Source organism: Centrocercus urophasianus, unplaced genomic scaffold (assembly GCF_019232065.1).
Source record: "Centrocercus urophasianus isolate 14NV4802_14NV808 unplaced genomic scaffold, USGS_Curo_1.0 seq_12, whole genome shotgun sequence".
Classification (NCBI taxonomy): Eukaryota; Metazoa; Chordata; class Aves; order Galliformes; family Phasianidae; genus Centrocercus; species Centrocercus urophasianus.
Genome location: NW_024884364.1, coordinates 10527558 through 10551640, shown reverse-complemented (window position 1 = coordinate 10551640; position 24083 = coordinate 10527558). Strand labels below are relative to the sequence as shown.

The window sequence follows — 24083 nt, the reverse complement described above, 5'->3', positions numbered from 1 at the left end:
GGCTGCATAACGATATCAGGCACCAAAGGAGGTGTCCTGATCTGCCACAGGGACACAATGGGGGACCCTTTAGCAATAAAGATCGGAGTGTTGACCACAATATCAGTAGGCCATGTACCTATTACTGGAGGGACTACTGAGCCTCCCACCTCCAATAGTCTCCCCCAAGGTGCAAGTAGGCCACACCACTTGGGTCCTACCTGCACCTTCCAGGGCCATTTTATTTTATGGGTTCCTGGCTCTAAGTTTTCAGGGGCAGGGAGCAGAAGATTATTTTCGTTACCAATCTGGGGTCTTACCTGATGATCAGTGCCCGTAATTTGGATCCTAAGCGGGGTGGCCCATGTCGTCTGCAACATTCTCAGGGCACTGGGTCTGCCATCTCGAGGTCTTTCATTCAGGTCCCGCAGGGTTTCATACAGTCTTTTTGTCCACCCCTGCAAGGACTGGGAGTCTGTCTTCAGGGCAGCCTTAAGAATACCATTATATCGTTCGATGAGGCCTGCCCCCGTTGGATTATATGGCAGGTGAAATCGCCATTCGATGTTATTTTCTTCTGCCCAGCGCTGTATCGTTGCACCAGTAAAATGAGTCCCTTGGTCGCTCTCGATGACTTGAGGTGTCCCGTAGGCAGACATCAGTTTAGTAAGTGCCTTGATGGTATATGCCTGGTTTGCTTTCGGTACTGGATAGGCCTGCAGTAGCCCACTTGCAGTGTCGACACAGGTCAGGGCATATCTTGCCCCTTCGGAACGAGGAAGGGGCCCGATGTAATCGACCTGCCATCGCTGGAGAGGATTGTGTCCCCTAGCAAGATGGGCTGTTGTTTCGGGCAACGATCTCGGTCTTATCTTGGAGCAAGCGTCGCAATCCTGGCATGCCTGGACAATATCAGATAGTTGTATGGGCAGTCCCCATGCTTTAGCAGCTGCCCACATTGTCTTTTGTCCAGCATGCCGTAGCTTCTGATGTAACCAGCGGGCGATGTTCTCAGATGGCGAATTCTCAATCCATCGAACTCGGGCCAGTGTGTCGGCTTCATCGTTTCCCGGTGACTGTAGGGGCTGATGACCAGAAACATGGTAGACACGTACAGTCCTGTGTTTGACCATATTCCATATATCTAACCACATGTCTTTGCCCCAGATCGGTCGGGCGTGGATAGTCCATTCCTGGGTGGCCCACTGTGCAATCCAAAGAGTGAGCCCCCGGTACACAGCCCAACTATCTGTGCAGATGTTCAGGATACCATCACCGGGTTCCTTGGTTATAACCATCCACACGGCTCGCAGTTCTGCCCATTGGCTGCTCTGACCATCCCCCTCATCGAACCAGATTGTCTCGGTGGAAGGATGGTATGCTATTGCTCTCCACTTGCTCGGGTTGCCCTTGCTGGACCCATCTGTGTACCAGGTATCTTCAGGGATAGGATATTTTCCCTCCTGAACAGGACTCTTCTCTGGTGGAGCGACCAGTATTTCTTTTGGTGCATCACTGTGATACGTAACTGGGCCTAGGATCTTCTGAAGTTCTTCTTTCAAGGGGGATGAAGACAGACTGCTCCTTTGGCTGAGATAGGCGACCCATCGTGCCACTGTTTGTGCTTGGGCCACCCCTGTCTTAGGAAGGTGGGTCAGATCTTTCACCCACCCCTGAATTGGCAGAGTCGTCTTAACTATAACTGCAGCTGTTTGAGTTATTGGCTCTACCGCCTGTAATGCCGAATAGGCAGCCAATAACTGTTTTTCAATCATGCTGTATCTTTCTTCTGCTCCGTGCCAAACCTGAGACCAGAAACCAATGGGGGTCCGAACAGAACTCTGGCGTTGCCACAGGCCCCAACCGAAGCCGTCTTGAGTAACATGAACGTCCAACTCGGCTGGGAGGGTAGGATCGAATATACCCAATGCCTGAGCTTGTTTAACTGCCAGTTTTGCTTGTTGGAAAGCATCCTGTTCGGTTTTCCCCCAGTCCCATAGCTGCCCCTTTTTTGTGAGTCTGTATAGTGGCCTTAGCAGCTGCGCTAGGTGAGGTATAAAGGAACGCCAATAACCCAATATACCTAGAAACTCTTGCAGCTGCTTTGATGTTGTAGGGACTGGGAACGCCTGAACCTTATCTATAACAGCACTGGGTAGCACTTTGGTCTTTCCTGACCAAACCACCCCCAGGAATTTTACGGACAGGCCTGGACCTTGCACCTTTTGGGGATTTATAGCCCATCCCCTCTGTTGTAAATAGGCAGTTAATGAATCTGCTGCCTGTCCTACTGCCTCCAGTGAGTCGGATGTCAACAGGAGATCATCAATATAATGATATAGGTTAACATCATCAGGTTTTCTCCAGTCAGCCAGGTCACGCGCCACTAGATTGTGACAATACGTTGGTGAATGCACGTACCCCTGTGGCAGGACCTGAAAGGTCCACTGCCTGCCTCCCCACGTAAACGCAAACTGATCTTGCGATTCCTCAGCAATTGGGATACTGAAGAATGCATTTGCTAGATCTAGGACACAATGATAGGTTTTTATCTCCCTACTCAATGTGTCCATTAGGGAGGCAATATTGGGTACGGCCGCATGAATAGGCGGCGTGACCTTATTTAATTCTCTGTAATCTACTGTCATCCTCCATGTGCCATCCGACTTTCGCACTGGCCATATGGGGGAGTTATATGGGCTGTGTGCAGGTCTTATAATGCCCACTTTTTCTAATTCCTGCACCGTTCTCGATATTTCATCTTGCCCACCCGGGAGTCTATACTGTCTAACATTAGTAATCCGGCGCGGTTTCGGCAGGCAAACAGGCTCATGTTTCGCATGGCCTCTTAATATTGCCTGCACCGCCCGGATACTGATACATCTTTGTCGAAGTCTGAACTCTCCCACAGTTGTTTGGAGAGCCAGACCCCATAGAATGTCTATGCCCAGGATGTATTCTTGGACTGGGGCAATAGACACCTTGTACTCCCGGGGTGGGAGACGCCCAACCCCCAATTTTAACCATGTTTGGGTGACAGGAATAGTCTGTCCCCCAAAATCACCAATCATCACTCTGTCGCCATCAAATTTTCCCGGATCTCCATAGATAATTGATGTTTCTGCTCCTGTGTCTACTAGTGCCATAACTCTCTGAATATTTTTTCGGGACCAATAAATCGTTAATTCTACATAGGGCCTCCGGTCCCGTCTGGAGGCCCTACGGGGACTAACATCCCTTGTCACTGCATGAATTGTGCTAGGGCCAGTTCTTTTGCTTCTGACGGCTCAGGCATTGGGGCCCGAGACACCTGAGGTGGCTTCTTTTTCCTGTTTGGAATAATAAAATCTTCTAGGTTCCATGTTGTTGTTGGAACCCTCTCTATAGCTCGTACCCTTGATTTCTTAGGGTAGCTCTGGAATTTTTGATTGTCCTTTAGTTGTCTCCAGAGCTGGAGAAGGACATGGTTGGGCTGGCGGTCGATCTTAGCAAATTGGACCCCAGCCCGAATTAAATCATTAAACATTTGTTTTCGGGATACCCTTATGGGTCCCGATGGAGGAGCTCGAGTAGCCAGCATTTTGGTTTTATTTACCGGCAGGACCTCTGCTTCCTCCAAAAACCGAATATTGCGCCTAGTCCGCAGGCGTTCTGTTTCTCCCAGGTCGGCAACTAACTGGGCAGCCTGCTGGACTACGGCTTCTGATGCTACAAGGGGATTTAATATGGAAACTAGGGTGCCGTACAGATGGGAGGGAGCTTGCTGTAGAATTAAATCTCTCATCCCTGCTGAAAATTTAACCATATCAGGGCCATCAAATGTATCTTCATAGATGGCCTCTCTTACACCCAGTTCACGGATATAGTTTTGAAGGTCCTCCATGGAGGACCACATACCTGTATGTAACGGTATGTCTGATTTATTCGGCCATACCATACGGCAGGCCGCCATTAACCATTCTAGTATGGAATGGTTTTCATCACGATATTGATTGCCTACGTATAACCTCTGTCTGAGAGCAGGGTGGACGGTCATGGTGGCCAACTTAGCTATTTCTGGGCCATTCACCAAGACACTTTCTGCCCCAGAATCCCACAATCTCAATAACCAAGCCGGCACACTTTCTCTAGGCTTCTGCCGAAATCGTTGTACTAAGTCCATTAATTCTGTTGCCGTGTATGGCCGAGCTGTAACATGTAGATGAGTCTGGGCAGGGGGCCATTGATCAGGCGGCACCCCTGCCGGTCTGTCCTGTACTTTTTTTGTTTTTTTGGGTTACAACAGGACGGACTTCCAGTGGATCAGTTAGAATTGGACATTCAAGATCTGATTTGGATTTCTTGTTCTCCTGATCAACGAAGTCTGTTGATTCAGGAGTCTGGTCATCATTTATTGAAATGTTACGAATTTGGCCTACGGGAAGATGTAGAATTGGCTTCTTCCCTGTTAAAACGCCAAGTTCGTGCTCCAGCTTTTCAATGCGGTCTTTCAAAAGCTGATTTTCAGTTTCTAAAGTATTATTTCTTAAGTCCGCATGATTTAAAGCAGTTAATAATGGCCATGCCACCATGGAGGCAGCCAGTTGTCTTTCTTTGGTAGTGAAGACATCCTTGCCAAGTCCTTGAAAATAGTCCGCCATGCGATATGGGGAGAGATTGCCCATAACGCGTAAGGGACCCCATTTTTCAATGATGGCAGCTAACTCATAATAGGGTGATCCCTCAAATCCTGGGATCTGCCCTAGAATCATTTTCTCTAGAGGAGTATTGTTCTCCCCCTTGACCCATTTATAGAAATTCCACAGAAAAGACATGATGTTAATTTCAGTATATTCAGCCTGCCTGGCTCGCCAAGTGTATAACCAAGATGTTTATAATTTTGTATAATCAAGATGTTACAATCGCAATACAATCAATGAGAGTAAGGCAAAGCAGACAACGATCACAAAAGAGAATAAGTGGAAGAGCTTACCCTTGGGTTGAGCTCACCAGAAGATACCAAAGAGGGGATCTCCAGAAGAGATCCTTCCCCTCTGGTAGCCAGCTCTTAAATAGGTCCAGGAGGGGTGGAGCCTGGCTCCACCCCTTCCGGCAGCACAGGTGAATTGCCTTCACCTGTGCTCCTCTGGCTGACTCAAGGCTCACCTCAGGTGATTAATCAGAGGTTCAGGCCGTGACTCAGCAGTTCCCATACAACTAGTGACATTGATGAGTGGATTGTGTGCACCTGCAGAAGAGTGCACCAAGCTGAGAGGAAGCATCAATCTGCTTGATGGTAGAAAGGCCCTTCAGAGAGATCTGGACATGGTGGACTGTGGGACTGAGGCCAGTGGGATGAAGTTCAAGATGGCTGCAGTTGTTGCAATTGGACTTGATGATCTTTAAGGACTTTTCCAAACTGAACAATTCTATGATTCTAAGACTATGCATCCAGTCCTACACTTTGGCCACAACCACCCCATGCAACACTATAGGCTTGCAGCAGAGTGGCTAGAAGATTGTGTGGAATCAATCAATCTGGGGTTATTGGCCAACAGTTAGCTGAACATGAGCCAGAAGTGTATCCAGGTGACCAAGAAGGCCATTGGCATCCTGGCTTGTATAAGTAATTGTGTTGCCAGCAGGAGCAGGGAGGTGATTGTCCCCCTGTACTCATCTCTGGTGAGGCAACACCTTGAGTACTGTGCTCAATTTTGGGTCCCTCACTACAGGAAAGACAACGAGGCTCTGGAGCATGCCAAGAAGGGCAATGAAGCAGGTGAGGGATCTGGAGCACGAGTCTTGTGGGGAGCAGCAGCTAAGAGTACTGGGATTGTTTACTGTGGAGGAGGCTCAGAGGAGACCTTACAGCTCTCTGCAAGAAGTTGTGGTGAAGTGGAGGTTGTCCTCTTCTCCAGCACAACTAGCAAGAGCATGAAAGAGAATGGTGCTGAATTGGACAAGGGGAGGTTCAAGTTGGATATTAGGAAAAATTTCTTCTATGAATGAGTGATACATTGAAACAGAGTGCCCAGGGAAGTGGTGGAGTCACAGTCCCTGGAGGTGTTTGGGAAATGTTTAGATATTGTACTAATGAGCACGGATTAGAGAGGGAATACTGGTAGAAGGCGGACAGTTGGACTAGATGATCTTGGACATCTTTTCCAACCTTGGTGATTCCATGATTCTTTGAGAAAGTAAAGAGTATAATTAACTGAGGACACATTCTTAGAATTCTCTCTCAAAATTAAAGCAAGAAAATGCCAGATAGATTTTTTTCCTTACACACTGGATAGCACCTACTATCATCAACTTTTTACATGGGTAAACATTTTAACTATCAAAGCAACTTTTTACACAGGTAGATAGTGATAGGACAAGGCAGAATGTTCCCCTAAATGCAGTGTATAAACCCATATACACAGCTTTGATTTCCTTAGAAAAACAAATACATTTTTCACCAAAACATCTTAAACTTGATAACATGAGCTCTCCTATCTTCCCAGTCCACCACCACAAAGCTCATTTCCCACTGCAAAGCACCCTGGTCCCACCCTTTTCTCCTTGTCCAATCTTCTCACTTCAGAAAGGGTACTTTCTGAGAAGAAATAACTCCCCTGATCTATTACGTAAGTCATTCAAAGAGATTTTTTTTTTCTTTTAAATAAGATAAATTTTGATTTGTGCCTCATCTGCCTCTGGAAACGATTTACAGACAGATATTTATATTTGGAGAGGAGCTTGAGATATCTAGTGAGTATTTCATTGCACTCACAAGACGTCTGCTTCTAAAAGTCATTTGCATTGTTAGGCACCAAATGTATGGCTTTTTCTTTGTGTGTGTGTGAGACAGATGAGTAAATGGTTCTCAACAAAGCTGAGAGAAATTCTAAATCCAAACTTAGACAGAAAATAGGTAGCTTTACAAGGATCAATCTGTGCCCCTATGAAGGGATATATTATCTTTGCAGAATATGCCTTACTATCTTTTTCAAAAAAGAATCCCCAAACATTCCTGAAGCTATCTTAGATTTCTTCTAAGGGTGTCGTACTTCAGAGAAAGGGGCAAATGGAATGGCTGAGGTGTGTCTTTTGAAAAAGTACTTCCAGAACAAAGCATCTGACAATGTGTGAAATGCATGGCTGGACAGGAACCAAAGGAGATCGCATTCCTACTTCTCTAAAATGAAGCGCAAGCAAAACAGGCCTTGTTCAGAGAAGTGACGTAAGGGTCTTGCAGGAAGTATTCACGTAAACTAACTGAGCAAGAAACCCACTGAGCTGTTTCTAGCTGATACCCACTTTTCACCAGAATCACTGTTCTGTGTAATATCTATATTAAGTCTGGGTGATTTTTACCTTCATAACAATGAAAAATAAATATTTTTAAATAGGTATTTATTTGTCCTTGCAGCCATGAAGATAGGAGCCTTCAAAATTGTGAATGATTCCATACAGGTCATGAGCTCCTTTTTCTGCTCTATCAACTTGTAATAGAAGAACAAGGAGATACCCGAGGAAATAAAAAACGTAATAAATGTCAGACTGATAAAAGGCAAAATTTGTATATTTGCTGACCTCAACAAGACTGAGGCAAAGAAGAATACAGAAAGGAATTAGTCATATCTCAGAATAATAAAAATACCCACTGTTGTCTTACTCAGGGGATGACTTTCTAAAGAATAATAGTGTTCCTGATTTAGGCCCTGAAGCAACTTCCTGCTTGCCTGCTTTAGAAATAAGCGTCTCTCAAAGGCATTAGTTTGTGTAATTATCTATTTTTGTACGTGCTGTAATTTTCAGTGGAGACATTGATGCTAGCTGCTACTGGAGACCAAAGAAGAATGCCAATTGCTTTGTAGCAAATACCAAAATATTTGGAATGAGATCTTTCCAGTTCTATATTTTATCTGGGATCTGTCATCATCCTTGACAAAAATCTTCACTAGAAAAACAATATATGCTTATTGAACACGCCAGGCATGACCAGGCTCTCATTATGGTTTTGGCAGATGGGTCATTGCTGGGTGTTCATAGTAGGTGTTTATATGCCAATATGCAAGAAAAGTTTTCTCCAGCTTTTTCAACCTGGAAACAAAATTGACACTACTGTCACAAATGATAGGAGAGGACCTTGATGGGCCAATGAGATTCTCGGCTCCATGTCTACTTAGTTTCTTACAGCTAGCGAAGACAATCTGAAAAATCAGTAGGAGGCTTATTTTGTCATTGATTGTGTTGTGCCTGTTTAGAAAAAGTGAAAGCTTCAGTTTGCAGCATCTTCCACTAGAAGAACTTAACAGCTGAGTTAATACAATGCAGAAACACTCTACTAGGATTCTTAGTCATATTCTGATCTATGACTGTCTACTTTCAGTTTCTAGCTACAAGCATTTACATTTTTTATGTATTGCTCAAACTTTATACCTTATGAATATGAACAAGAAATTGGCAAGAATTCACATCACTTATGATAGAATTCAAATGTTCACTTAAAGAATAAGTAACGAATTCTAACTTTTAAGCTTAAGATGTACTTCGTGTGTTTCCAATTGAGTGTTTATTTTAGTGTCATATGGGTAGCAAGAGAAGCTGAAAGGATTCCCCAGTTAGGAAATGATAAAGTTTCAGAAGTACTGAAGCACACTGAAATTCACATCATTTCAGGGAGACTGACAAATAGTCTAAGCCTTCAATCCTACAGCCATACAGACTCATACGAGACATGAAGTTATATGGTATTAATGAATATTTCATATTCAGAGATATACTGAAGCAGCACCCGCACTGTTAGTCACCTCCAGATCTTATGGGCTGCATGATATCCAAGCTAGGGAACCTGCATACACAGGAAGAATTTCACACCTTATAATAGGGCTTGAGATGTGCATAAGGTTGAGGAGGAAATCTTTTATGAAACACAATAGGGAAAGCAAAGGTGCATCTTAAACCTTACTGCTTTCTAAGATTTGGGTGTCGTTTCATTCATGATTTACAGCTCCTGAACTCTCAGTTGTAAGGATTACATTTTTTCTCCCTCAAATTCAAGGAGAACAAAGAATGTAGCCTACTGGGAAGAACTAACATTTAGAGTGTTTAATGAGCAGTGTTTGCTTTACAGCCTGGAAAGAATGACAGACAGAGGAACAGTCCACATGTAAAACCACCTCAGCGTGGGCTCAGTTGCAAAGGACATGCAGCACCCTGCAGTACCATTAAAACAGAGATATTTTTATTGTTGGCTAGTGGCAAACCTCTATTGTGTGTTGTTAATGTCAGCAATCTCAAGGGTCTACAGTTTGGTTGAAGGTGTCAAGGTGACAGAGAAGGTCCCCAGTTTCTTGATCCCATCCTTCATTTCATACAACAGTCCTGGAAAAGGAACCCATGACATCAAAGAAGGCTTAAAGCTGCTGACTCAGATAAATACCATATTGGCACTATCTTACTGAAAATTAAAGGCTCAGGGTGTCCCTAGTGATTATTCATAGAAGAATAGATAACAGAGAGCTAGAAAGTAAAAGGGGCAGGGGAAAGGGAGCTACAGAGCTGAGAACTCCAATATACTGACAGACCCAGGAGCAAATCACAGTTGCACGCTCTTGAGTTCTGTACTTCTCAGGTAAGCTAAGCAAACAGGACAAATAAAGCTGCAGGCAGCAAATGCCTTATGTCTTTATCAAAATCTTCCACATAAAATCATAAATACTTCTTGCCTTTACATACATTATCAGGGGCTTGGGGAGAGCGATGCTTTCTCTTAAGGCTTTTGAATTAACAGAGGATGTATCTGGAGTAGGCAGTGAATGATAAAAATTGAGAAGAGAAACATTCACTTGTTGGCTGGGAAGTTAGCAAACTTGTAGAGCCTAGGGGCTGTCTTCAGAGACGAGCAGCTCCTGTTGAAGACAAGGAAAATGGTGTGTCTATTCCTGTGAAAAGAATTTGATCCTGGCTCTAGGTATTTCAGAAGAAGGTATTTTCTTTCTTCTTTTTAAAGAAACTCACTTGATTCCTCTTTCGAAACCAAAAAGAAACACCATAAAACACATTATTAAAGACAGCCTTGATGCTGCCCCTCCACCCTCTGGCTTTCTTCTCCCTATCTCTTTGTTATTTAAATAGAAAGTCAGATGTAATACACAACTTTAAAATAACCTTATATGGTAATTATGCTGCAACAGTAAAAAATGATCAGTTTCTCTGTCAAGCGGCCAAACAACACTTTGCAGTACTTTTTCCAATCTTATGAACATTTGGTCGACAAATATGTTTCTGTTACAGTCCTCAGCTACGATGTCTGAAGTTTACAATGCTCTTTTTGAGTGAAAACCTGGCAAGAGCCATCTCTGATAAAAACAGCATCAAAGAGAAAACCCCAGTGAAGGAATTGGAACCAATTTTCCAGCATGTCAAGGCTAACATACGCCCTGCAAAAATTCAGAAGCAGGTGATGCATGCTTTGTGCACATAGTGCAGAAGCAAGGAGAATAACTGGACAGCCACAGCACAAGAGCAGAGGCATGGCTAATGGTGTCCTGCACTCAGCCCTGTGTAATGCTATGAGAGAATGTGGCTTTCCTCCACCTCCTTGGTTGTATCTATGTGGTGGGAGGAGAGCAATGATGCAGTAGCATGGGGGGAATCAACCTGGTGCAAATCAAGATGCTGCAGCAGGATATGAATCTGTAAAGGGGTGCCTACATATAGGAGAGAATTTTTCAAAGTCTGATAATTCTCCAGTCTCCAGTCAGTCTTATTCAGCAACCTGAATGAAGAGAACAGAGTCCACCCTCTGCAAGTTTGGTGATATAAAGCTGAGAGGAGTGGCTGATACATCGGAAGGCTGTGCTGCCATTCAACAAGACCTGGACAGACTGGAGAGTTGGGCAGGGAGGAGCCTGATGAGGTTTGACAAGAGGAAGTGTAGATTCTTCCACCTGAGGAGAAATAATCACATGCATCAGTACAGGCTAGGGAGTGATCTGCTGCTGAGTGGCTTTGCAGAGAGCGACCTGGGTGGCCTGGTGGACAACATGCTGGCCATGAGCCAGCAGTGTGCCCTTGTGGCCAAGAAGGCCAATAGTATCCTGGGGTGCATTAAAAAGAGTGTGGCCAGCAGGTTGAGGGAGGTGATCCTTCCCCTCTATTCTGCCCTGGTGAGGCCACATTTACAATACTTTATCCAGTTGTGCCTCCCCATTTCAAAAAAAACAGGGATCTCCTAGAAAGAGTCCAGTGAAGGGTCACAAAGATGATAAAGGGCCTGGAGCATCTCCCACGTGAGGAAAGGCTGAGTAAGCTGGGTATGTGCAGCCTGGGGAAAAGAGAACTGAGAGAGGATCTGATTCATGTTTATTTAAAAAGAAGTGGGAGGCAAGTGGATAAAGCCAGGCTCTTCTTGGTGATGTGCAGCGATAGGAAAAGGAGCAATAGCCTAAAACTTGAACACAGGAAGTTCCATGTATTTTCATGCTCTGAACAGTGGTGACGCTCTGAACAGGTTGCCCAAGGAGGTTATGGATGTCCCATCCATGGAGGCATTCAAAGCAAGGCTGAATGTGGCCTGGTCTAGTGATCATCAATCCTGCACATAGCAGGGGGGTTGAGTCTGGATTATCATTGAGGTCCTTTTCAACACATGCCCTTCTGTGATTCTATGATACTATGATAAACACGAGAAAGAACTTCTTCACAGTAAGGGTAACAGAACACTGGAACAGGTTGTGCAGAGAGGTTGTAAACTCTCTTTCACAGACTTTCATTCTAGACCTGTCTGGACGTGCAACTTATTTTAGGGAATCTGCATTAATAGGGAGTTATACTTGATGATCTCTTGAGGTCCCATCCAACCCCTGCAATTCTGTGATTCTGCGATTCTCATCTTCCTGAAGAGAACACAACTATGACTGCCTTGCAATCATAGGCATCTCCTCTTTTACATGCTTCAGAGAAATTAGAGATAGTAGAGCTATGTCTCAAGCCTTGGTGTGTGGCCCAGGACAGCCAGCTTTTGTTCATGGATTTCTTTTTTTAACTAAAGAAAGGTCACGCATCAATTACCATATACAGCACACTTCATTGAGGGATTACTGAACACTATCAATGAGGCTGTAATAGAACTCCATACTGCATCACGAAAATTCAGCGGTTTGACTTAGTGATGAATGTGTCAGCCATTCCCAATATCCTGGCTGTTATTAAAAATGAAAATATCTCTCACTTTAACTGCTTCAGACATTGCATCCGTTCTGGGTGAATGTATCATTAAATGTCAGTCTATACACACATCATTTTCAGGGGATAGAGGGTAACAGAGGGAATTAATAGGCTAAAATGTTCATATCTGAGTGAGATATACAAATTTGAACATAGGCACATAAATAAATGGCTCATAAAGACCAAGCACTTGCATAAGTAGGAGTAGCACTTCATAGGTCTCAGATCAACCACTCAGGGATGCAATACAACACTTGATATGGGATTGCTGGTATCAGGACTGAAAATGTCCCTGATTTTCTGTAGTAAGTATTGGCAAATGTAGGTTGCTTTACCATGCTTCGCAATACACCCTCCTGCACTCTGAGATCTCTCATCCCTTGTAAACTGCAGATGGTTCAGTGAGTTCGACAACATGGTGCTCACAGGACACAAAGAAGAAACGAGCTAATGGCACAAAGACTTCTTGTCTGACTGGCTGGTCTGCAGCTGGAATGGGAAGAACAACACTATTTTTCTCTTCAGACACGTGTTGCAAAGGTGAGGAGGGTATACTAGGACTCCTGGGGCATTTTTAATGACACCAGAGGAGATTATTTAACTTCCAAAGGTTAACATTTAATAATTAGGTTAGAACCTGCTGTTATCAGTCTTGTCAGTCTCCTACAACTAAAAAATTTCAAACATCTGTGGAGGCCACAAACCAGAGAGAAAAACTGTCTTGCCTCAAACACCAGCCTGAAAATATGTAGGGAAAACATTTCCAAAAGTACCTCGGGATCACTTGCAACTGAAGAGTTTAAAAATGAAGGATGGCACCTAAAAATGAATGCCTAGTGGGATCAAATGTATGTGCTGGAATTACTGAAGATGATGCAAGGAGCGGGTTTTAAATACTTAAACCACTTTGACACTGTTAGTCTAAAAGTCACACATCTTGAAGGCTTTTGTCCTTAAGTAGCTCATTCTCTTTTCTCATCTAAATTTCTTCCCTGTGGATCCAAGGGAGATTTTAACTTCTTTGTAAGTAAGATGCTTTTGAAAATCTGCAGAAATTGCTTTCGTTTTCAAAGTAAAGGCTGTAAATTCATTATATACTGACATTAAACTAGGAGAAAGGAAAGAACCACATGCATGTTTTCTGATGGCCAGGAAAACAGTGTGTTAAGAGTGTTGCCATCAGGGCTCAGCGTGCATACAGCATAGTCTCTGGTAGATAAAAATCAGAGAGAAAAAGGGAAAGCACTTGAAAAATAGACACAAAAATAAAGCTTACACCACTACTCAGATCAAATTAAACAAGGCCTGCACAACATCTGGTCTGGAGATGGTGCACTGGCAGCTGAGTGGCAGCTTGTGTGATGGGCTGACAGGTAGGAAGAGTTCCTCCTGGCTGGAGCTACCTGCTCTGCTTCCAGCCTGCAGCTGGGGTACAGCCATGCTCACAGATGAGGCCACAAGGGAAGCCGGGAGGAGTCTGGGAAGAGAGGACTGCTGCAGGAAAGAATGTGAAAGCATAGGGTGAGAAGGATGGGGATTACTGGGAAGCTGCAGTAGAGAAAGAGTGGAGGAGCTCATATGTAGTTATTGATGGAGAAGATTTGGATGTGTAAATGAGCAGAAAGGTGAAGCCCAGAGATGGTGCGTTGCTATCTCGCTTGCCTGAGCTGGGAAGCTCAGCAGTAAACCAGTGAATTATGCCCAGACACCTGCAGGCCAACCAGGATGCTTTTGCAGGATACTCAGGCTGAGCTGCAGCGCCTCCCAGCAGGGTACTGCTCAGGGACATCTGGTCAGGTAAAGTGATCAACAGCAAGATCAACAGACATGAACACAGACAGCAGTGAATGGAATGGCCTGTCCACCAGGAAATATCAGAGCCCACCTAATTGTGAAGTCAGAGCTGGACCTGAGGCTTCAGTGCTGCTTGAAGCAGCAGCTTCACGACTGAGTCACTGAAGGTGAGAGCCCAGAGCCCAGCTCCTCTCAGCTGGTGCAGAAGAAGCAGCAGCTGCCTTTCCTCAGAACTTCCCCAGACCAAATTTTCACATTTTTTCATCTACCAAGACTGCTGAAAGCATTTTGATTTTGAAATGTCACAATTGCACAAGAGAGAAGAATGCTTTTAATTTACCTATTCTTTTTCACAGATCTGACTGTCCTGAAGGTCATCTTTCAAAATCCCCAGTGGCTTCAGAGAAAGGGAAACTGATGTTTTCTGAGTGCCTCACAAAGCCAAAAGAGGAGAAGCTCACTTTAGGCCATTAAAAGAGAAGCAGCCATGTAACTAGGCACCCCAGAAACTAATTTGCCAAGTTGTTCTGTGCAATCTCCCAGTCTTATGCTGGACTTTTTCCACACTGCCTTGATTATCTCCTGTTCTTTTTGCCTTGTAAAGTTTCAGTCCAGCACAGATATTCACGTACGTCTGTGAAACTTTCAGCAGTTGCTTTGGTCTGTCAGGATGATTTAAGATCTAGTTCTCATGTTGGGGCTTGGCTGTTGCTAACACTCATTTGCTTAACTACCTCACGTAGCAGAGTTCAGCACATGTGCAAGAGTTTGCAAGAACGCTTATAAAAAGGTATTATATGAGGGCTATAAATATTTAGAAATTGGCCAAGAACAAGTTTTGAAACTGTAAAAGTAACATTGGGGGTGAAATGACAGGTTATAATGAATATAAATTTGAGAAGTATTTTAAATAGTTAAATCCCATTTTTCAACATCCTAAGCACCATACATTGTACCAACAGGACAGTTCCAAAAATAATTGGAGATAGCATAAGGCAGCACTGTCACAGAGATATTGCCACCCACTTTCCTTCATCTTTCCTTTTGCCAGCCCAAGATTTTGCACAACCATGTAGAGAGCAGAAATCTGAAAGTTGGCCAGTTTGGCAAGAGAGCATTTGAGTGGAGAAGAAGAGAAATGCAGAAGTGAAGCAAGTGGATCCATTTGGGATTGCCTTGCTGGCTGCTATGCTTGCTTGAAATACTGGATCTGGAGTGTGAAATCACAGAGTACCACTGACTTTCTTTATGAATCTTAAATATTATGACTAGAAACAAACACTGAGTTACTTTTTCAAACAAAAGCAGCACTTAGGAAGGTGTCTAAACTGAAATAAAATGGACAACTGAAGCGCTGAATAAGAAAAGAAGCTTTCACCCACAAATTGCTTGTTTAAACCAAGTAGAGTTGACCTAACCAAGAACATCACACAGTGCTGTAACTGCTACTGTTAGCCTACATCAGCTGACTTTGCTTTTCATTGTAATGCCATCGTTTTGCAAACTACATTTCATGTATTTAAGCATAGAAACATAGAATATTCTGAGTTGGAAGGGACACGCAAGGATCACTGAATCCAGCTCCTGGCTCACACAGCACCATCCAAAATTCAAACCCTATGTCTGACAGCAGTATCCAAATGTTCCTTGAACTCCAGCACTTGGGGCCATGCCCACAGCCCTGGGCAGCCAGTTCCATGCCCACACTTGTCCCCAACCCCCACCTGTCCCTCCCCTGACACAGCTCCTTGCTGTTTGGGTCCTGTCGCTGTCACACAGAGCACACGTCTGCTCCCTGAGAGGAGCTGCAGCTGCCATCATGGCTGAACATACTCAGGGACCTCAGTTCCTCCTCATATACCTTGCCCTCCAGACCCTTCCCCATCTTTGCAGCCCCCCTTTGGACACTCTCTATTAGAGATTAGTTATTAGTCTATTAGAGATTAGTTCTATTTCCTTCTTCCATTGTGGCACCCAAAGCTGCACCCAGTGCAGGAAGTGAGGCCACAAAGCACAGAGCAGAACGAGACAAGAAACAACTCCTCTCCTGCCCAGTGGCAGTGCTGGGCCAGGTGCATCCCAGGATACAGTTGGTTTGCTTTGGGCTGCCAAGGCATGCTGCTGGATCACATTCAACTTCCTATCAGCCAGAACCCCAGATCCTTTTCTACAGGACTGCCCCATCTCAGGTGCAGAAGCCAGTAATGGCTCTCATTCAGCTTCATGCTGTTGGTGATTGCACATTTTGTCAAGACCTCTCTGCAAGGCTTCTCCAACTTCGAAGAAGTGAACACAGCTCCTCAAGTGTTGCCATCAAACTTAGCATACACCTCAGTCCTGCATCCAGATACCATCTCTACATCAAACCTTTCCCTTACAGATAAAATGAAAGCACTGAGAGAAAGTGAATGATCTGCAGAAACTTCTGTTTCTGATTTAGAGAAGCCAGGGTGAGTCCTCAGGCTGCCCTTCTGATCCTCCAGGACAGGATCAAGGAATTACATCTGGTGATGCTGTTGTAGTTTTGATGAAGAAAAGGACTCACAAACTTCGACTGATGAAGAGGAAACTAAATATTTATTTCATACTTCTGAGGAAAGCACTGGCAAAGCCAGCATCTTCTCCACCCTCAGCTTTCCACAGAATCATAGAATGGTTTGGGTTGGAAGGGACCAACTCTTGGCTGTAACTGATCAATTTGAAAGCATTTGGAGGAGTCACAATGGAAAGTGCGTAGTACTCGATGAAGAAATGTTTCAGGTGGAAGTACTGAGAAAGAGAGGGCCTTTGACAGTTCGCGAGACAGAAAGTATGAAAAGCTTAGTTCAACAACTTAATCTGTATGGATTCACCAAAATGCCACATAACTTCAGAAGACCTCCCTCACTTCCCAAAATTCTGTCAGAGGAAGAGGCATTTACTGCCCATAGGAAGGTAAGTCAGTTGCTCCACACATGAACCAACTCAAAATATTCTGGTGAGAGAGATGGACAGTCACATCTATATAATAAATAGATCTATAAATACATCTATAAAATAACACATGGTAATAGAGGTGATGAGAATGACAGTACGTGTTCTGATCCTAATTTTTTCTGAATTTCTTTCTCTGGCTGTTTGCAGGTATTTTAGAAGCAGCATTGCTGAGTACTAGAAATATGAATTAAATATATTTGAGTTGTATCCAGTGAGACTGAATCCTTGGAATGGAATGATAAATAAATGAGGATACGATGAGTCTATTTATTTCAACCTATTTGCAACACATCTTGTTTTACACAGCCCAAAATGTAGGTTTAAACTGACTGATAGACATTTTAATACCATGCATGTCTTCATCAATTAAAAGTGTTAGCTCCCCTATCTCATTTCTCTCAGTCTTGAACTGATATCAACTAACCTTTTTCTTTTACATTTTTCGGTTACTCATCTTCTTCTTCACACATTTTTCAGGAGAGATCATCCCAAACTATTTAAACTTTGCAAGAAGAGAGTTGCCCGGAAGAGAAGAGATGTGGCTGTTCCTTTCCTGCACGAAGACCCAAATGAGAGCCACTTGAGGCGCAGCCCCAGTGCCCAGTCCATGTACGGAGCAGCTGCCAGTGGATCCAGAAGCTGGCACACAGACAGTGGCACCCACTGGACCCCTGCCACTCAGGCACCCCAAGAAAGTCACTACTTGAGCCAAGGGCAGCACTTCTCCAACCCTTCCAGACCCTGCTGCAGCAATAGGAAGGGAACAGTGCCATTCTCTGGCCTTGTCCCTGCAACCAAGTAGCAACAAGACCTTGGATGTCACTTCTGCTCCTCCAACTGACAACGCTCTGCCCTTCATGGCACCTGGATTTACAGCTGGCTCCCCATGACAGGAGCTTCCTTGAAACCAGAAGCACCAGAGCTGCAGACTCCTTGGGCTGCCCTGTCCCACCTTAGCCCATCCTTTGCAATGGCTGTGATGGCAGCAGCCATGCTGACACCACACAACTGGCAGCCCCGGATAGCCTTACACTGCCCAACGTGCAGCTGCAGCTCTCACATGGAAGGTGAAGCTGATGGGCCAGCACCGCAGTGCAGAACCCTCTGCAGACAGCAGGAACAGCAACACCTGATTACAGGTTCATATGTTTGAATAGTAAACATCTTAGGTTGTCGTGTTCTCTACTTATTTGTTTATCTATCTATTTATTTAATGGTTCTGGAAATAAAATGTCTGAATAATAAACCTTTTCAGCTGTCATGTTCTTTTAGTCATTAAATCATTAATTCACTCATTTAATGGTGAAATCTCAGATTGAATTTGTATTTTGACTCTAAAGGAAGTAGAAAAAACAGTTCTAACACCATTCTAATGGTTTTCTGTGTCAATCAAGCTCTAGATTCTTAGCTGTAGAGAATAAAAGACTGAGTGATGTCTGCATGCCACATGCACCGAGAATGTTCTTCCTAATGATGGTTTCTAAGGGAAAGTTAGGACAAACAAATAACATCATTTAAATTATTGAAGATTCGGAAAGAGAATGCCACCGGCTTAGTAAGATGAATGCTCACAAGGTTAACCCTCTATATTGCCAGGCAATAACTCTTGTTTTAGTTATGAGGTAACATTTACCAAGGGTCTGAGAAATCAGGTGCTTTGGAGAGGCCATCCCTGAAAAACCAGAGAACAGAGTTCAGAAGTTATGAAAAGAAGCAGTGATGGAGTCATGACAATGTACTGCATTTTTTTTTCTCCCTACAAATTTATAAAACAAAAATATCAGAGGAAGTTTCTTTTAACGTAACTTCTGCATTTTCCTGGGAACATGCATGACCATCTTTGTTCCAGACATCATAAAAACCATGCTATATTAGAGTACTTGAAAAATCTTAGCAATCACAGAATCGCAGAATCACAGAATTGCAGATATTGGAAGGGATCTCAAGAGATCATCAAGTCCAACTCCCCTGCTAAAGCAGTTTCCTATAATAAGTCACACAGGTAAGCGTCCAGCTGGGTCTTGAGTATCTCCATAGAAGGGGACTCCACAGCCTTCCCGGGTGCAACCTGTTCCAGTGCTCTGTCAACTTTGCAGTAAAGAAGTTCTTCCACACATTAGTATGGAGCGTCCTGTGTTCAAGTGTTAGGCTGTTTCTCCTTGTCTATCACTACATACCACTGAGAAGGGCCTGGCTTTATCCATTTGCCTCTCATCTCCTTTTAGATATTTATTAACATTTATCATATCCTCTCTCAGTAATCTTTTCCCCAGGCTGCACAGACCCAGGTTACTCAGCCTTTAACCTGGGTTATGCTTGAGCATAATCTGGAAATTTTGTGCTTGCAACTTAAAAGATTGCTCTTATTAAATGCTTCTGTTTCAGTCAACATATTTTTAAAAATTTGGAAAATCACAAAATTTCTGGAAAATTAGCTTTGTGATGCCTTCTCCATTAAGGTTACTTACAAAAAAATCATAAAATATTTGATTCAGAACAGAACATGCTTCAAGTCTTACACTGTCTCTGATTGTCTAGATGCAACAGATCACAATCTGACAAAAAGCACATAAAAGGAACTTACAAAAGAGATTGTAGGAAGGAATTATTCACAGAAAACAACATACGCAAATAACAGGAAAGGGCAAACAAAGTATCTGCCATTATAAAAAGGGGAGGAACGCAAATTACTGGAAGAAAGATCCTGACAACCTAGCTGTAAGTATGTTGAAGAAAACAATAAGACAGGCCAACAGCCAGCGAGGACTTGCTAGAGAAAAAAACCTGTGAACCAACTCATTCGTTTTCAGAAGATGATGACAAGCTTTGTGGTTAAAGAAAGGTATAAATATAGTGTATCTTAATTTTAACAAAGTTTTCTATGGTGTGTCACAGGACAACTATCAGCTAAGGATGTACAGAACTGAGAAAACAATAAGAAGGAATTCACAAAGCTGTTTGGAAAGCTGTATTTGGAAAGAAGACATGAACAATTTGTAAACAAGTAGCATGGTGATTCTAGCATTTTGCAAGTGTTTGTCCTGGGAATACTTAATATTTTCATTTGTGAACTTGATGAGTATGCTTCTTAAATTTGGATATGATAACCAAGCTATACAGAGATAATAAGAGACTGTAATTCGGCATGGACAATTAGAAGGTGCGTAGATAGGAATCAACAACTGGAATGAATTCAGTCTAGGAAACATTACTACAGAAATCTGAGGATCATAATGAGTTAGTCTCTATAAAAGCCAGTAATGCCAAGCTGCTGTGGAAAAGGTAAATGCTATATAGGAAGTGGGATCATATCAAATAAACTGTATCCTCAGTTCAGAACTCCATAATGTTTCAGTTGAACATCTGTCCTGTTCTGGGTAGAACATCTCAAGAAAAGTAGAGATTAATAGAAAAGACTCTAGAAGAGTTCATGAAAAAATGTAAAAAAATATCTCTGGCAGTGGGTTGAATGAGTTTTGATTGTAGCAGAAAGAAAAGGAAAACATGTCTCTCTAGCATCCTCAGAAAGACAAATTGTGCTTGGCTTACACGATGGACCAGAAAGACTCATGTTAGATGTAAGTAGTAAAGTTCCTAAAACTCTGAGTACTGAAATGAAAGAATAGATTTCCTGGGAAGGATTTTGTTGGAAGTCTTTAAGGACAAATTAGACAATATCTGTAATGGAGTACATAAATTCCACTGATCTTCCTTCCAGGACAAGGAATGGATTTTTTTAGGAGATATAAGGGCAATGCTATTAATTTTCTCTCTAAATGGGTTTGGAATTATTACTGATGACTTTATCATGGAAGAGTGCTCAAAATGTCTATTCAGGAACATTTTATCTGGAAGCATGAAAAATTCCCTTGTGTACCAAGAACTCCAGATGAAACCATAGGATGTGGATGAGCTTGCAAGATCACGTCAGAAATGGATTTGCTAGCACTTACCATGAACTGCTGTCTTTGTAAAGGCCTTTGCTGGAATTGAATTTTGCTGGAATTGTTACTTTGGTCAGTCCAAAATTATGACTTTGGCAGATACAATGCTTGGAAAAAAATATTCCAAGAAAAATTGCATATAGCAGTGGCTTTAAAGCAGAGAAGGGGCCAATATCAAGATTACTTTCTTATTCTGGAACTTCTGTCAAAATAAAAGTGAGCTTTCAATCATACAGATGAAATATTGAAAACCAAGAAAGACTGAGATGAAATCAGCACAACTGTATAAAGAACTTACTATGGAATAAATTCAGAACCAGACTTGATGTATTATGATTTAGTGACATGTCTTTCTATACTCAACTATTACCAGAAGTGCCAGTCAAGGATTCCGTGCATCCAAACTGAGCATACACAGCGCTGCATTTATGTGGGCCTAAAGCCTGAGCTAATTTCATCAGCTTGCAGGGGAAAAGTGGAGGGAAGAAAGAGGGATTTGTGTCTTGTACTCTTCCCAAGAACTTTATATATCTTTTCATGGTTAGGGGAACAGTATCACAAAAAACTGGCAATGAGTTCATTTATGCGTTGTCTTTGTTACTATATATGATGACCCCCAAGGCTGGATTTTTAACATAAGAGATCATAAAAAGCAAAAAACAAGGAAGACAGTTGCAAAAGCAGAAAGGATGGCGCTAGCATACAGAATGACTGAGATCAGAGAAAAGAAATGTTAACTGTTTGTCCCTGATTACGTAAGACTTTTCCCTTATGATTATACCACCCCAGTGTTGCACAAATTGTTTTAAATAATTCAGTCATTTCTCCTGGGTTGCAACCCTGCTAACTGACCATTTGGATTTCTTTTTTTTTTTTTCCCACCCAGTTTTACATCCCACTATACTAGCCCTTGGATGACCCAAGTACAAATTCCTTTCCATAAATGGAACTTGCACCTTTCAAAAAACTTATAAATTGCTGTCACATCAGCTTCATATTTCTTTTCCTGTTTGGTCAAAGCTACAATGTAATGTTCATATTTATTTCTGGCAATTTCCTTTCATAAATCTGTCCCTTCAGTGCCTTATACGCACGTTACTTTCCTCTGAGTGTCTTCTTACCATCAATAATTTTTGGAATTGAAGGACCTAGGATTATTTGCAGTGTTTTTGGTGAATAATTATGTCATAAACATTTTACCTAATTAAATCCTATAAAGAATTGTGAAAAAAAATTTGAATAATTAAAAACAAAAATATCATTCCAATAACCCTGAGCTACAAGATCTTGGTGATCTCTTCTAAATGGAAGTAAGTAACAATATTCTATCCTTCATATGGGACACGGCTGAAAAAAAAAATACTCCAAGCAGACTGCCTCTGTTTCATGGTACTTTGCAGCTGTTTTGATTTGCAAAGATTATAGATTTTACTGATGTGTTCATGAAATCTAGTCGAGTCTACCTTAACATAAAAATGAAGCAGTGAATAGGTATACAGTGGTGAAATTCACCTCTATGCAGATAATCTAAATTTCCACACAAAATCTGTTTTGGGGTCTGAGGTGTTCCCAGAAGGGAGGTTTTCTAGGCTTTACAGTGACAGTACATTTACCTTTAATAGTTATAAAAATGGCTTGCTTCTTAATAAGTGGGCCTCAATTTCTGACAAAGTCGAATTATTAATTCAGATGTGTTTCTCTCTTTCTCCCCTCTTTCGCAGCAGATTTCCTTAAGGACTGAACAACTATGGGGTACAATTTGCATCAGAAACCAGGAAGGAGAAAGATGGGTTGTGGTGACAGGTAGGACATAATGCGAGAGATGCTCTGGATATCTCCTTAACTGTTTCATTTTGGATTCATCCTGACCTGTACTCAGCAAAGCACTCTTATTTACAGACTTCATTAGCCAGTCTCCCCCAGGATTTATGCTGCTTCTTGTTTCATCAGCTGGTGATTCTGCCCAGGTTTCCTATGAGCAGAAGCAGATACAGAGCATCCGCAAACAACAGTTCTACCATTAGATATGTGAGCCAAGCCAAGACTTCAGCTAACACCATTCCCATCTTTCTCAATCCAACCAAGGATGAAAATGTCCTACTTTGCACTCAGTTCTAAAAGCAAGCGGCTGATACTTCAGGAACACTACCAGCACAATTATCTTCTTGTGAGTTTGTGCTTTCAAGGAAACTATGATCAAGATATGCTGATATGATTATTTTGCATGTTCTTGTTCCTTGTCAAATTTTGACATTCTAGAAAGAGATAAACTTTCCACATCATTCCATAAACACCTACCACCAAATGGTAATTTGTTACTTTGCCTGTTCCACAGACTCTGGTACTTGTTCTTTCCATACTGCTTGGGATTTTTTCCTTTTCTTCTAGGAATGAGAAATGCAATAAGCCTCAATGCTGTTAACACTTATGTAGGTAAAAGCAACCCAATCAAACCAAAGACACTATCTTGGAAGAGCCAGAGAACTCTTGCATGGGACTGTAAAAGCAGGCATTCTGCTGCCTGCAACTCTCTAAAGCACATTTGGGTGATTTAAAAAGATGGCCCAACAGTGATAACCTGCTGTGTTCACTTTCTTCCCATCAATGTTGATATAAGTCAGCTTGGAATGCAAATCTCTAATAAAACATTAGAGTGTTTTATTTTGCATTTTATTTAGTCGTATTTTTTGTTAATGCACATCAAAGTTATTCATAATTCCCAAATATTTTATACAGAAATGTTTGCTTAAGCAAAGACTCTAGTGAGGGTGTGAATTATTTATTTATACAGTCTACTTTTAAGTTGGGGCCAACATTAATTTGGCTAGGTCACTGGCATTGTGGATTTAATTGCCATGTAAATAGCTATGGAGCCGACATCTTTAGTGTGCTAAATTCTACACAATTTATGAATAAAATATAGTCATTCTGACATTTTGAAGCAGTTATTTTATTAATGAAGAATTTATCAGCATTATGCCAATTCCCTTGCCTTTTGTTAATTATACGCTCCTACTGGATTTTCTGGTATGCTAATTTTGTTTGGTATAAATATTTGTCCTCATTAAGATGAATGCATTGTCAATGTTGACTCATTCCTTCTACTCAATAGATAACTTAAATGTGAGTTCATTTTTTGATCCTGTGGTTCTTACTGATGTATGAGAATAATTCAGCTCTCTCATCCAGTAA

General features: G+C 42.3%; 1 protein-coding gene across 1 annotated transcript in view; it reads left to right on the top strand.

Moving 5' to 3' along the window:
- The window catches only part of LOC122155624 (heat shock transcription factor, Y-linked-like), a 21920-nt gene extending 4171 nt beyond the window's left edge, over positions 1–17749 (top strand). The window contains exons 2-3 of the mRNA XM_042809638.1: positions 16494–16905; positions 17402–17749. Coding sequence (XP_042665572.1) covers positions 16494–16905; positions 17402–17749 — 760 coding nt within the window. The remainder of the gene's footprint in view (positions 1–16493; positions 16906–17401) is intronic.
- Positions 17750–24083: the final 6334 nt, after the last annotated feature.